Raw genomic sequence first — 14,583 nt, forward strand, 5'->3', positions numbered from 1 at the left:
CCTCGGTGGTTCAGATCATGTGTCCCTGCTTCTGACACCAGTCTACACACCCCTCAGGAAACAAGGCCAGCTACAAACACGGATGGTTATGGTGTGGCCTGAGGGAGCCTCTCAGCAGTTGCAGGACTGTTTCCAGGAGACCGATTGGAATATATTCGACCATCAAGATCTAGAAACTTCTACATGAACGGTCTTAGATTTGGCACAGGAAATGCACCAGGGAAAGGTATGTTAAGTTGTATCCGAATAGGAAGCCCTGGATGACGGGAGAGGTTAGGAGATTCTTGAAGGCCAGAAACTCTGCTTTTAGAACTGGGGACGATCCTTATAAGAGTCTGTCAGGGGTTCAGGAGCAGAGACGCAGGAAAGGGAGGAAACAGAGAGCGAGGGGGAGGAAGATGAAGGAAGGATGAGTGATGATGACGACCCGAGATCCCCGAGCCTTTCCAGTGAGTCAGAGGATTCCCAGAAAGCAGCCCCAGTGGTCAGAGCAAGGGGGGGAGAAGGGGCCAGAGAGGAATCAGAGAGCAGCAGCTGGAAATCGGGACCAACGTGCCCAGCTGGGAGCAGCGGGGAGAAAGGGGACCAGGCATCAGGTTCCGGAGGCTTTCAGCAGGAGGGAGGACATGAGTCAGGAGCAGTCACGCCCACATCAGGGAGCGAGGAAACGGTTAAGAGGAAGGTAGAGGGTTGGGTGCGCGCGCCAAGTTCAAATGCAGCGGAAGCTGGCGCAGTAAGCAGCCCGGAGAGTGAGCCAGGTCCCAAAGCCCGCCGCAAGGAGGCAGAAGGCTCCGGGGGGTCCTCAGCCTCGGAAGAGTCAAGGAGGGAGGAGACCCAGGGGGGCAGAGGGACCCAGAGACGTAGAGACGTAGGAGGTGGAGCAAGGCTAGGATATTAAGCTGGTGTGCAAGAGGCGGAGACTCAGACGGGTCTTCGCCGACCTAGAGCAGAAGGCGTAGAGCTGCACGCTGCAGTTCGGAAATGAACCCTGTAACTCAATAAAGACTCTTATAAAGTGGACGCTGTGTGGCATGGTCCTATGTGAGCTGGGACCTGGTAGCAGCTCTGACAGAGTCATATTGCATTGTCTGAGTTGGTTAAGATTTGGTTAAGAGGGAAATGTAGGGAAAGTGTCATCCTGGTGAAGAGGAGGAAAAAGGCTGGATACTAAATACAGCTGGGTTTATTCTGGAGTGCAAATTATGAATACCGTATTTTTCGCTCTATAAGACGCACCAGACCACAAGACGCACCTAGTTTTTGGAGGAGGAAAACAAGAAAAAAATATTCTCAATCTCAGAAGCCAGAACAGCAAGAGGGATCGCTACACAGTGAAAGCAGCGATCCCTCTTGCTGTTCTGGCTTCTGGGATAGCTGCGCAGCCTGCATTCACTCCATAAGACGCACACACATTTCCCCTTACTTTTTAGGAGGGAAAAGGTGAGTCTTATAGAGCAAAAAATACGGTAATTGTCGCTACAGATGATTTTCAGACGGAGATGGGAGTTTCCTTTTCGATCGTGGCCTTCTTGGTAATGGCGCCTGCCCTGTGGAACCCCCTCCCAACAGATGTCAAAGGGGAAAAAAACTACCAGACTTTTAGAAGACATCTGAAGGCAGCCCTTGTGGAGTGTGGTGATAATAGGGTTAACCTCCCGAATGTCCTGCATCTGGGGAGGAGCTTCCTACGTAAAGGGAAGCTGCAGGTTCTTTGTGTGAAACAGTTTCACTTCTGTCCGGGAGAGAGACCCACAGCATGTGTCCGAGGGTTGTTTGTTATTTTACCTACTGATGTAAATAAAGGCTGTTTATATAGAAGAAACAGCATGCGGACTTTTCCTTTATCTCACACGGAAAGCACTCGCGGCTCGCTCTGCTGCTGCCTGGAAGAATTTATGCGCAGAGGAAACGCGCCGGACTCAGGCAGTAATCCAAGTGGTTCTGGCTGTACGTTTTTGTGCTGAGTGTGAGAAGCAAAGTCCAGCTGTGAGATCCTGCCTGAAGCTGAGGCAGTCGTGATTTCGCTGGCGAAAGCGGAGCTTGCTGCAGGAAGCATCTTTGAAGCACCGGCCGGCAGAAAGCGTCTGTAAGCTTAAAGCCCCAGGAAGATGGCACAGCAGCAATCTCATGAATCTTTCAATGTGCCTTTTGAAAGGCTAAATGGCCACAATTGGGGCGACTGGTCTCGCCAGATTCGTTACTGGTTAATAGGCAAGCAGCTCTGGGAGTGCCCCCAAGCCGATCCAGTACCGGCAGCTGCAGGGGCCAGTGCGGCCGAAGTGGAAAGGGCTGCTGGCGCAGCAAAAAAGGATCAGAAAGCCATGTCCCGTATTGTAATGGCCATGGAGGCTTCGCAATTGCCTCACATTGACGGTTTATTGACTTGTCATGGAATTTGGCAAGCTTTAACGAGGGTCCACCAGTGCACAACAGCTGGGGCCAAGATCCATGTGATACGCTCCCTGTTTCAGAAGAAACTGTCCCCAGGGGAATCGGTACGTGACCACATTGTGCAGATGCTGGCCATTTTCACTAAGCTGCGTCAGCTCAACTTACCTTTCCCAGGTGAGCTGAAAGCTTCCACTCTGCTGAGCTCTTTGGACAGGAGTTATGAGAACCTGGTTCTGACAATGGAAGTTATGCTGCCTGCGGAGCTGACGACTGAATATATTCGTGGGAGATCAATTGATGAACAGGAAAAACGCCAGCGGGCGGGGAGAGAAGGCACAGGCTGCACCCCAAGAAAGGGGGACAGCAAGAAGCAGTGAGGACTCAGTAAAAGCCTTTGTCTCCAAGCGCTGTTTTTGCTGTGGGTCTACGTCACATCTCGTGAGAGATTGCCCTGCAGAGGCTCAGGAGCCAAAGGTCAGCCAGAAAGGAATGCAGATAAGGAGCTCCTCAACAGCGGCCAGGCGTGTGAAAAATTTCCAAGGTCCCAACCGAGGTGAAAGTAAAGACGTCGCTGTATCATCTGGCTGCTTCAATGGCAGTAGTGAAAGCATCCAGACCGGAAGCCAGCCTCCCCTTTATTGTTGACACAGGCGCTACCCACACTTGAGTGCCATCGGCTGGATTTCTTCGGAACTGCAAGACTGTGCAAAGTGGAAGATTTGTGTCACTGGCAGATGGAAGCAGATGCCCACTGACCCTGTCTGGGACTCTGTACTGTTCATTCCTGGACCATGAGGTTCAGGCTTTTGTGGTTCCAGAAATTCCAGGGATGGGAAACACCTGTTCAGTGTTGAATGCAAGAATAAGCTGTTTGTGGTTGAGATGCCTATTGCAGATGATGACTCCCCTGAGGTAACACAGGTGCAGTGCTCCAACGTCCCGCCACACGATGGGTGTGCTCATTTATGGCATCGAAGACTGGCACATTCTTGTTGGAATTATGTCAAAAAAGCCCCAGAGTGTACAGAGTGGTGTAAATTATAAAGGGATGAGATAAGTTTTTAGATTGCAGAGCCTGTAAGCAATCCAGGGTAAAAACATGCTCATATCCCAGGTCTAGCAGAGAGACAAGCAAGCCCTTTGAGCTACTCCATGCAGATTTGTGTGGCCCAATGCCAGTAGCGAGTCTGGGTGGGTCCAAATACATTTTGCTTCTTTTGGATGATTTTTCGAGGACCTCCTCAGTTTTTTCGATTAAACAAAGGGGAAGCTGCTGCACTGATTAAAGATTGGATCACATTGGCAGAGTTGAAATATTACACAAAATTGATTAGCTTTCAGAGCAATAGGGGGTGGAGTTTACTGGGTCTGCCCTGCAGAATTTCTTCCTCCAGAAGGGAATCAGTCACAGGTTGACAGCACCACCCAGTCCTCAACAGAATGGTGTTGCTGAATGTAGGAACAGAACACTGCAAGTGTCTGTGGCTGCCATGCTTTTTGACACAGGAATCCCACAGCGCTTTTGGGCTGAGTGTTGGAAGGCTGCTGCGTTCACGCAGAATCGCGTTTCATTCAGCTGTAGGGGACACGCCCTATTTTCTGCTGCACGGTAAGAAGCCCAAAGTGCATTTCTTACTTGTTTTTGGCTGTGAGGCTTGGGTCCTCATCCCAAAGGCCAAATGCAGAATGGGTGGCCCATGGGAGGAAAATGATCTTTTTGGAATATGAACCAGGGACCAGAGGGTGGCGGTTTGCATATCCTGAGGGCAACCAGTCCCGGCTGCTTGTGAGCAGCAGTGCTTAGTTTTGTGAGCAAAGTGGGTGGGCACGCATCCATGGTAACCCAGATTTTCTTTTAGAACAGTTTCTTGACTCAGATGAGGAGGAAGAGGAAGGAACTGATCCTGTTGGTGAAGAACAGAGTCCAGAGCAACAGAGTCCAGAGCAGGAGCGGCCCAGAACCCCTCCGAAGGCTACTGTCAAGTCTGAGCCAAAGAGTGAGCTGTCCTTGCCCACAGGTCCAGCTGTAAGGTTCAAAAGATGCAGCAGGTCAGAGGGGGAGTTCTCTGACACTGGGGATGGTCTAGCTGGCCCTAGTGGGTCAGAGGGGGTACCAGAGCTCACACTGAGGAGATCAACCCGGGCCACAAAGGGTAAACTGCCTGACAGGTTCGAAGCCACAAGTGTGTGGGTTGGTGTGGCTCAGTGTGAACCTGAAACTTTTGAGGATGTTCAGAAACTGCCTCAGGAAGAAGCCAGCAAAGGGCATGAGGCAATGCAGGAGGAGATGATCTCAATGGAGTCTCTGGGTGTATTCTCCCTCACAACGGGTAAGACTGAGAAACTGATGAGAAGCTCCAAATGTCTGAGTGTGCAAGAGTTAGGACACCCATGGAGACTAGCTATATGAAAGACAATCAGCAAGTACAACGCGCTGCGTTCGAAAACACTGAGGTCTTCCAGTCAGCTCTGGGTAGCCTATTGTATCTGTCCCAGTGGAACAGGCCTGACATAGCGTTTGCTATTAATCTGCTCAGCCGGGAAGCTTCAAGCCCAAGTGTGCAAGCCTGGAATGGTATCAAATGGGTCCTGTGTTACCTGGAAGATACCAAAGAATTCTGCCTTAAGCTGTCAGTCAAGGGCAACATCAAGCTGACGTGCTAGGTAGACAGCGATTGGGTGAATCTGGCAGATAGGAAGTCCATGTCCAGTATGGTGGTAAGATTTGGGAGCTCTTTGGTTGGGTGGAGTTCCCAAAAGCAAAGTCTCATAGCGCTCTCATCTACTGAGGCTGAGTTCAGTGTGCTTTCTGAGATTTGCAGGGAACTGGAGTTCTATGTGTGTTTGGTTCAAGAGATCTGCGGAGAGAGTTGTTTGCCTGTCACTGTTTTGGAAGACAATCAGCTCTGTCTGAAGTTGGCAGAATCCGGGCAGTTTAAGGCCAGGACCAAGCACCTAGACGTCTGTTTCCAGCATGTGTGTCAGAGTGTTCGGGCTGGATTAGTTGCATTGAAATACTGTCCCTCTGCCTGGAACCTCGCTGATGGGGAGTTCTGTGAAGGTCTGTGTTTGGGGTAAGTGGTGTTTAGATAGAAGAAACAGTGCGCAGACTTTTCCTTTATCTCACACAGAAGGCACTCGCTGCTCGCTCTGCTGCTGCCTGGAAGAATTTATGCGCAGAGGAAACGTGCCGGACTCAGGCAGTAATCCAACAGCCCTGTTTAGGGAAGCTTTTAATATTTGATGGATTACTGTATCTTAATATTTTGTTGGAAGCTGCCCAGAGTGGCTGGGGAAACCCAGCCAGATGGGAAGGGTATAAATAAATTATTATTATCATTAACATCATCATCATCTATTTTTTGTATTTTTTTATATTAAGATTCTTTATTTTGAATTTAGGACACACACAGGAAGAGGACAGTTGGAGGTGCGAGGGACCTGCAAGGAACGCAGGGAAGGAAGGATCTCTCAGGGTTGGATATGGGGAGAAGAGGGGGTCACACAGGGGAGAAGTGGAGGGGCCTGCCTTTCTATATGTTGATGAATGATATGATATATATGGTACAAAGGTCATAAACAGTATTTTTAGTGTATCTTTCCTCCTTTTTCCTTTCTATACAATTGTATTTTATAAGGGTTGTTTAATATTTTTTGTTTTATTTCTCTTTTTTGGTTTCCCCTCTGTATGAATTCTTTGATGGCGAGTGAGATGGTAGGTGCTTTTGAAGCTTTTTCCACATTTCAAACACTGATAGGGTTTCTCCCCTGTATGAATTATTCGATGGGAAGTCAGATGGTGGCTGTTATTGAAGCCCTTTCCACACTCCAAGCACTGATAGGGTTTCTCCCCTGTATGAATTCTTCGATGGCAAGTGAGATTGGAGCTATTAGTGAAGCTCTTTCCACATTCCAAGCACTGATAGGGCTTCTCCCCTGTATGAATTCTGTGATGGGAAGTGAGACTGGAGCTAACAGCGAAGCTCCTTCCACATTCAAAGCACTGATAGGGTTTCTCCCCTGTATGAGTTCTTTGATGCAAAGTGAGTTTTGTCTGCTCCCGGAAGTTCTTCCCACATTCGAAGCATTGATAGGGTTTCTCCCCTGTATGAGTTCTTTGATGCAAAGTGAGTTTTCTCCCCTCCCCGAAGTTTTTCCCACATTTGAAGCACTGATAGGGTTTCTCTCCTGTATGAATTCTTTGATGGGAAGTGAGTGTGTGCCTCTGACTGAAGCTCTTCCCACACTGCAAGCACTGATAGGGTTTCTCCCCTGTATGAATTCTTTGATGGGAAGTGAGATCACCACTCAGACGAAAGCTCTTTCCACATTCCAAGCAGTGATAAGGTTTTTCCCCTGTATGAATTCTTTGATGTAAAGTGAGATTCACCTTCTGACTAAAGCTCTTTCCACATTCCAAGCAGTGATATGGTTTCTGCCCTCTATGAACTCTTTGATGGAAAATGAGAGTGGACTTCCGGCTGAAGCTCTTCCCGCATTCCAAGCACTGATAGGGTTTCTCGCCTGTATGAGTTTTTTGATGCAAAGTGAGCTTGGCTCCATCCCCAAAACTCTTCCCGCATTCAAAGCACTGATAGGGTTTTTCTCCTGTATGAGTTTTTTGATGGGAAGTGAGACTGTGCCTGAGACTAAAGCTCTTCCCACATTCCAGGCAATGATAGGGTTTCTCCCCTGTATGGACTCTTCTATGCAAAGCAAGACCACCTTTCTGACGAAAGCTCTTCCCACATTCCAAGCACTGATAGGGTTTCTCCCCTGTATGAATTCTCTGATGTGAAGTGAGCGTAGTACTGTGCCTGAAGGTCTTCCCACATTCCAAGCACTGATAGGGTTTCTCCCCTGTATGAGTTCTTTGATGCGAAGTGAGTTTCGTCCGCTCCCGGAAGTTCTTCCCACATTCGAAGCATTGATAGGGTTTCTCCCCTGTATGAGTTCTTTGATGCAAAGTGAGTTTCGTCCGCTCCCGGAAGTTCTTCCCACATTTGAAGCACTGATAGGGTTTCTCTCCTGTATGAATTCTTTGATGGGAAGTGAGACTGTTCCTCTGACTGAAGCTCTTCCCACACTGCAAACATTGGTAGGGTTTCTCCCCTGTATGAATTCTCTGATGTGAAGTGAGCGTAGTACTGTGCCTGAAGCTCTTTCCACATTCCAAGCACTGATAGGGTTTCTCCCCTGTATGAATTCTTTGGTGGAAAGTGAGATTCCGGCGGTTACTGAAGCTCTTTCCACATTCTCTGCACTGATACAATTTCTCCCTGCTCTGTCCTCTTTTGTGTGAAGTGAGGCTATCCCTCTGAACGAAGCTCTTTCTCTGACGGGAGGTGTCCTGGGAGCTCTGACGGATGTTCTCTCCACACTCTGAATGTTTATTTGACTTCTCCGCTATGTGGATTCTGTTGTGCTCCCCCTTGTTCTTCCCTTCCAGTTCATCTCCATCTGCAATGAAGAGAGAAGCGAATTAGAGCCTCAGGAAGAAATAGAGCTCCAGATCATTGAACCAAGTTAATGAATGCTTGTGATAGAGGAAGAACTAAAAATAGTTAGATGTGGGGCCTTTCTACAGTTTTCACTGTTTTGGTTGGCTGGTATTTACTGACATATTGCTTGGCTTTTATCTGGAATGGATTTTGTTCTGGCTCAACCCTGGAAGGGTTGAGTCATCTCTTTGGTCAATCAAATGCAAACAGAAGCAAAAACAGAATTTACATCAACTTCTCTAAAAACTCTGAAGCCAGCATTGAAGAAGGCCTGGGTGGTTCAGACAAGCCTGGTCATTGTTCTAAAAGGCATGACTAGACGCAGAACATTTAGAGAGGAAACAGTTGATATCCCTCCATTCTGGGTTCACGGTGGGGGGTGTTAGAATCCCAGATGCTGTTGGTCTCCAGCCAAAGAGTTGAAGTTCATCACATGCAGGTATGTATGGAACGTCCACGTCTCGTCTGTGAAACAAACAGCAACATCTTCACCTGAACACACCCCATCAGCTGTTGCCTTAATCTGGTTGGTCTAAATTTAAATTTATACGTAAAATCACTTTCTTCACTTTGAGGAGACTGCATTTTTTCATTAGCAACAGAAGAGAAAAGTGACTATAACTCAGTTCAAACCAATTCATGAACCCAGAACTCATACACTGACCATTAGAAGAAGAAGAGTTTGGATTTGATATCCCGCCTTTCACTCCCCTTCAGGAGTCTCAAAGCGGCTAACATTCTCCTTTCCCTTCCTCCCCCACAACAAACACTCTGTGAGGTGAGTGGGGCTGAGAGACTTCACAGAAGTGTGACTGGCCCAAGGTCACCCAGCAGCTGCATGTGGAGGAGCGGAGACGCGAACCCGGTTACCCAGATTACGTGACTACCGCTCTTAACCACTACACCACACTGACATTAATGATGAACCATATATTACAGATATTCCTGCAAATTTATTCTGCTTTTTTTGATATTCAAATGGCACGCAAAGGCTTAGTCTACATATCTGTATCATTTATTAGTCATATGTTCCTTGTTTTTAAAATAAAATAAAAAGTTTTTCCAAAAAGAAAAAGACAACATACAGAGGCCACCATCTGCATTCAAACTGCAAAGCAGGACCAGTGAGTTGTCTGACATTGGCAGGGCATTCAGATCACAGAACTGGTTTTAGACCTTTTGAGCTGTGGTGGCCGGGGAGCTGTGACCTATTCCTGGCTCAAATTGCCTGCAGATGACAAAGGTGCAGGCAGGCAGGTGGGGGAGCCCGAAAAGGTGCTCCCCTTCTCCATCTCCATCCGCCTGCCTGCCTCCCCCCACCCCCAAGCTGAACAAGCCCCAATTCCTCTCCGGCTCCATCCCTCCAGGTCCCCATCTCCACTCTCCTGGGACTCACCAGATCTCTTGGAGGTCCCTGGGAGGGAACGCTCAGAGGTTGAGAGGAGGGATGCAGGAGACAACCTGACCAGGTCAACTGTCCATCTTCCCCCTTCCATCCTTGCTAGCTTTGCCGGATCCGTGTCTTTCATCATTCCTGAGGAGTTGAGGAGCCAAAACAAGCTAGAGGGTCCTGGGAGGGAGGAAGAAGCAAAGGGAGTCTCAGAGGCCCTGCAGAGATTTTCTGGCTGGAGGGGAAGCCTCCCATTATGTTGGGGTCCCCATCCTCAGCAAAATCCCTGCTTTATCTCATTTCTGGCCAGAGAGCTTCCCCTCTTCACCCCCCCATCCCTCCAGGTCCCCATCTCCCCTCCCCTGAGACTCACCAGATCTTTCGGAGGTCCCTGGGAGGGAACACTCAGAAGTTGTGGGGAGGGATGCAGGAGACAACCTGACCAGGTCAACCGTCCATCTTCCCCCTTCCATCCTCACTAGGTTTGCAGAATCCATCCCTTTTATCCTTCCTGAGGAGTCAAGGAGCCAAAACGAGCTGCAGGGTCCTGGGAGAGAGGAAGAAGGAAAGGGAGCCTCAGAGGCCCTGCAGGGATTCTTCTGCCCCTGGAGAAGCACAAATGGGGCAGCCCCTTCCCAACAGAAGCCCCATTTCTATACCTCTCCAGTGGTTCCAAAAAATCAGGTAGGCTACTTGCATGGCAATAAAGAAAAAATAAGAAGAGAGAGTAATAGAGAAATGAAAAATAATTGAAGATCCTAAAGAAATATGCAAAAAAATTGTAAACTACTATAGGAAATTTTACCGTGCAGAAGAAGGCTAAGAGGAGAAAATGGAAAGACACATAGCACAAAATAGACTCCCGACAATAGCAGATTGGAAAATAGATCAATTAAATCTAGCAACAGCGATGATGGAGGTGCAGAAATCTCAAAAGCAAAGATAGTCCCCAGGTACGGATGGATTACTGGCGGCATTTTATAAGAAGTTAGAATATATATTATCAGAACCAATGAAACAGTACTGTCAGGGGTTCAGGAGCAGAGGCGAGGGCAAGGGAGGAAACAGAGAGCGAGGGGGAGGAGGCAGAAGAAAGGATGAGTGATGACGACGACCCGAGATCTCCGAGTCTTTCCAGTGAATCAGAAGATTCACAAAAAGGAGCACCAGGGGCCAGGGCAAGGGGGGAGACTAGGGGGACACCCCAGGAAGATAGAGCCAGAGGGGACTCAGAGGGGAGCAGTTGGAGATCGGGACCAGCGTCACCGCCAGAGAGTAGGAAAGAGGAAGAGCGCCAGGGATCAAGCGCTGGCAGCTCGCAACAGGAGGGAGGGCACGAGTCAGGAGTGGCCACACCTTCATCGGGGAGCGAAGTGACGGTTAGACGGAAAGTGGAAGGTTGGGCGCGCGCGCCAAGTTCAAATGCACAGGAAGGTGGCGCAGTAGGCCGCCCGGAAAGGGAGCCAGGTCCTAAAGCCCGGCGCAAGGAGACAGGAGAGTCAGGGGGGTCAGCGTCAGAAGAATCCCGGAAGGAAGAGACCCAGGGGGGCAGAGGGACCCAGAGGAGAACTGTCAGGCGGAAAAGGTGGAGCAGGGCTAGGATATTAAGTTGGTGCGCAAGGGGCGGAGACTCAGACGGAGCTTCGCCGATCTAAGCATAAGACGTAGGGTTGCACGCAGCAGCTCGAGAATGGAGACTGTAACTCAATAAAGACTTTTATTTAACGATCGCTGGCTAGCGTGATCCTCTGTGAGCTAGGATCTGGAAGTAACCCTGACAAGTACTAAATGGAATTTTAAAAGAAGGAAGAATACCAAAATCATGGGAACAAGCATTTATCACACTGATACCCAAACAAGGAGCAGATCCAACACTAATCAAAAATTATAGACCTATATCACTGTTCAATAATGATGATAAAATACCGTATTTTTCACTCTATAACACGCACCTGACCATAACAGGCACGTAGTTTTTAGAGGAGGAAAATCCGTAGGCATGCCACCCGTAGGCATTCCCTCCATAACACGCACAGACATTTCCCCTTACTTTTTAGGAGGAAAAAAGTGAGTGTTATGGTGCAAAAAGTACGGTATATTGAATGAAATAATACACAGAGATCAGGCTGGCGTCTTACCAGGCAGACACATGCACAATAAAATGAGAAACATAATTGATATTTTAGAATATTTAGAAGCAAGATCAGATAAAAAAGCCATTTTGATGCTGATAGACATAGAGAAGGTCTTCAACATCTCTTGGAGCTCCATGAAAAAAACTACAGAAAAAACAGGACTCGGAGAAAATATTCTTAGGGGTGTTGAGGCAAAATAATAAGGAATATCATTGAATTTCAAAGTGGCAGGATTTAAGTTAAATAAAAAGAAGACTAGTATGCTAGCAAAAAATATGTCAACACAGGAAAAAGAAGAACTAAAGAAAATATCAGGATTGGAAACACTAAATAAAACTAAGTATTTGGGAATCTGGCTGACAAATGAAAACAATCTATTTAAAGACAATTACCGTATTTTTCGCTCCATAGGACGCTCCTGACCAAAAGACGCACCAGGTTTTTAGAGCAGGAAAACAAGGGAAAAAATCTGACTCAAATTTTGTACTAAACTATTTAAAACAGCAAAGTGTGTGGCTCCTGTCCACTTTGCTGCTTTAAAGCGAGCCACGGTATACAATGATGAGAATGGAAAAAGGACACATTCCATTATAATGTAGCTGTTTTCATTATCACTGGGAAGTCAGTATTGGCAGCAGTCACAAAAACTAAAATTTGAGCATTTTACTGTTACTAATCAAGAATATTAATAGTCAGGGAGAGAAACCAGGGCTGTGCAAATGAGAAGTGCTTGGGAGTATGGAGGAACAGCAAAAAGATAACAACAACAACAACAACAACAACAACAACAACACAACAACAACAACAACAATAATAATTTATTATTTATACCCCGCCCATCTGGCTGGGCCTCCCCAGCCACTCTGGGCGGCTTCCAAAAGAATATTAAAATACTGTGAAGCTAAAGATCAAATGATTGCGCTCCAGTTCCTAAATCTCTGAAGTTTTCTCAAAAGAGGCATGGTTGTTTTGAAAGGAAGATTCAAAATGGAGTGACTGAGCAAAGAACAGAGGAGGAAAAGAGGGCAGATAAATAGCTTCCATTCAATACCAAGAGAACACAATGTTTTTGGTTTAGTATAGGTGGACTGTACTTGTAAGAATTTGTATAATGAATTATAGAGTTGGAGTGGAATATCAGAGCCTCTTTTCAGCAGTAAAGATTAGCTACTAGGAACATGGTCCACACACACACACAGGATGTCTGGTTATAGCTGTGCAGTTTAAACTGTTCCTGAGCCAGATACCTGCTCAGTTTTAGCTGAAATTACTATTACTGGTTTGTGGAGATCCTTTGCATGTATTTATGACTATTTCCCCAAAACTGCTACTTGAAGAAATCCCCAAACTTGCTATTTTTAAACTTCAAATGGAGCTCAGAATCCAGTTAGGCAATCCTTTGCAGTTGAATTAGGAGGCACTGAGAGACAGCAATTTGCTGCTCCCCACCCCCACCCTCCACCCCAGGAGCACACAGCCTTCCCTCTGCTTGCAAACCTTGCAAACCTTGTCGGGACTTCAGGGGAAAGCAAAGTCTGTAGGCAGAGCAGTGTGGCTCCCCACCCCCCACCCCCCAAAGCCCCCCAGCAGCACACAAACTTCCCTCTGCTTGCAAACCTTGCAAACCTTGTCGGGACTTCAGGGGAAAGCAAAGGCTGTAGGCAGAGCAGTGTGGCTCCCCACCCCCCACCCCCCAAAGCCCCCCAGCAGCACACAAACTTCCCTCTGCTTGCAAACCTTGTCCGGACTTCAGGGGAAAGCAAAGTCTGTAGGCAGAGCAGTGTGGCTCCCCACCCCCCATCCCGGAAGAGCAGCCCAGCAGCACAGGACAACAGCGATTTGGCTCCAGGGAACACACATTCGCTCCATAAGACGCACAGACTTTCCCCCTTACTTTTAAGGAGGGAAAAAGTGCGTCCTATGGAGCGAAAAATACAGTATATTAAAACATGGAAAGAAATCAATTTTGAATCATATAATAAGAAAATTGATATATAGAGTATGGGGAAAATATAAAGAGCCTAAAAACCCCGGTAGATTTCTCCTTATAAAGCAATAACTGGGGGAAAGAAAAATATGGAATTGAATTGGGCCACTTTCACTGCCTTGTTGTGATGAAGGGGCTTGAATAACTCAGAGACGCTATGAGCTAAGCTGTGCAGGGCCACCCAAGACGGACAGGTCATAGTGGAGAGTTTTGACCAAACGTGATCCACCTGGAGCAGGAACCGGCCAGCCACTTCAGTAGCCCTGCCAAGAAAACTCCATGGACAAAGACAACAGGCATATAAAAGTGATGACGCTGGAAGATGAGCCCCTCGGGTCAGAAGGCGTCCAACATGCTACTGAGGAAGAGCGGAGGACAAGGACAAGTAGATTCAGAGCTGATGAAGCGGCTGGGCCAAAGCCCAAAGGACGCTCAGTTGCGGATATATCTGGAAAGAAAAGGAAAGTCTAACAAACACTCTGTGAGGTGAGTGGGTCTGAGAGACTTCAGAGAAGTGTGACTGGCCCAAGGTCACCCAGAAGCTGAGGGGCCTTCTGGCGGTTCCCTCATTGCGAGAAGTGAGGTTACAGGGAACCAGACAGAGGGCCTTCTCGGTAGTGGCGCCTACCCTGTGGAACACCCTCACCCCAGATGTGAAGGAAATAAGCAGCTATCCTATCTTTAAAAGACATCTGAAGGCAGCCATGTTTAGGGAAGTTTTTAATATTTAATGCTGTACTGTTTTTAACATTTGACTGGGAGCCGCCCAGAGTGGCTGGGGAAACTCAACCAAATGGGTGGGGTGTATTATTATTATTATTACTATTACTATTATTATTATTATTGTTATTGTTATTATTTAGAAAGCAGTGCTAATAACAAGGCCAGTGGAAGTGTTGGTATTCCAGCTGAACTATTTAAAACTTTAAAAGAGGATGCTGTTAAGGTGCTACACTCAATATGCCAGCAAGTTTGGAAAACTCAGCAGTGGCCAGAGGATTGGAGAAGATCAGTCTACATCCCAATCCCAAAGAAAGGCAGTGCCAAAGAATGCTCCAACTACCGCACAATTGCACTCATTTCACACGCTAGCAAGGTTATGCTTAAAATTCTACAAGGAAGGCTCAAGCAGTATGTGGACCGAGAACTCCCAGAAATGCAAGCTGCATTTCGAAGAGA

The 14,583-nt window shown here is 47.4% G+C and overlaps 2 protein-coding genes across 10 annotated transcripts in view; one reads left to right on the top strand and one right to left on the bottom strand.

Annotated features, from left to right (window-relative positions):
* Nucleotides 1-14,583, bottom strand: part of LOC309525751 (uncharacterized protein) — a 375,811-nt gene that overhangs the window by 96,681 nt on the left and 264,547 nt on the right. For 4 of the 8 annotated variants that reach the window (XM_082211239.1, XM_082211240.1, XM_082211241.1 and 1 more), the window contains one exon: nucleotides 9,289-9,462. In XM_082211239.1, the coding sequence (XP_082067365.1) occupies nucleotides 9,289-9,462 (174 nt within the window). Of the gene's footprint in view, nucleotides 1-1,537; nucleotides 7,852-9,288; nucleotides 9,463-9,655; nucleotides 9,830-14,583 lie in introns of those variants that run through there. The other 4 variants (XM_082211237.1, XM_082211242.1, XM_082211243.1 and 1 more) reach the window with 3 other exon arrangements.
* The window catches only part of LOC309525793 (uncharacterized protein), a 243,835-nt gene that overhangs the window by 89,449 nt on the left and 139,803 nt on the right, over nucleotides 1-14,583 (top strand). The window lies entirely within an intron of this gene.

This window comes from Podarcis vaucheri, assembly GCF_965113315.1.
Source record: "Podarcis vaucheri genome assembly, chromosome: 2".
Classification (NCBI taxonomy): domain Eukaryota; kingdom Metazoa; phylum Chordata; class Lepidosauria; order Squamata; family Lacertidae; genus Podarcis; species Podarcis vaucheri.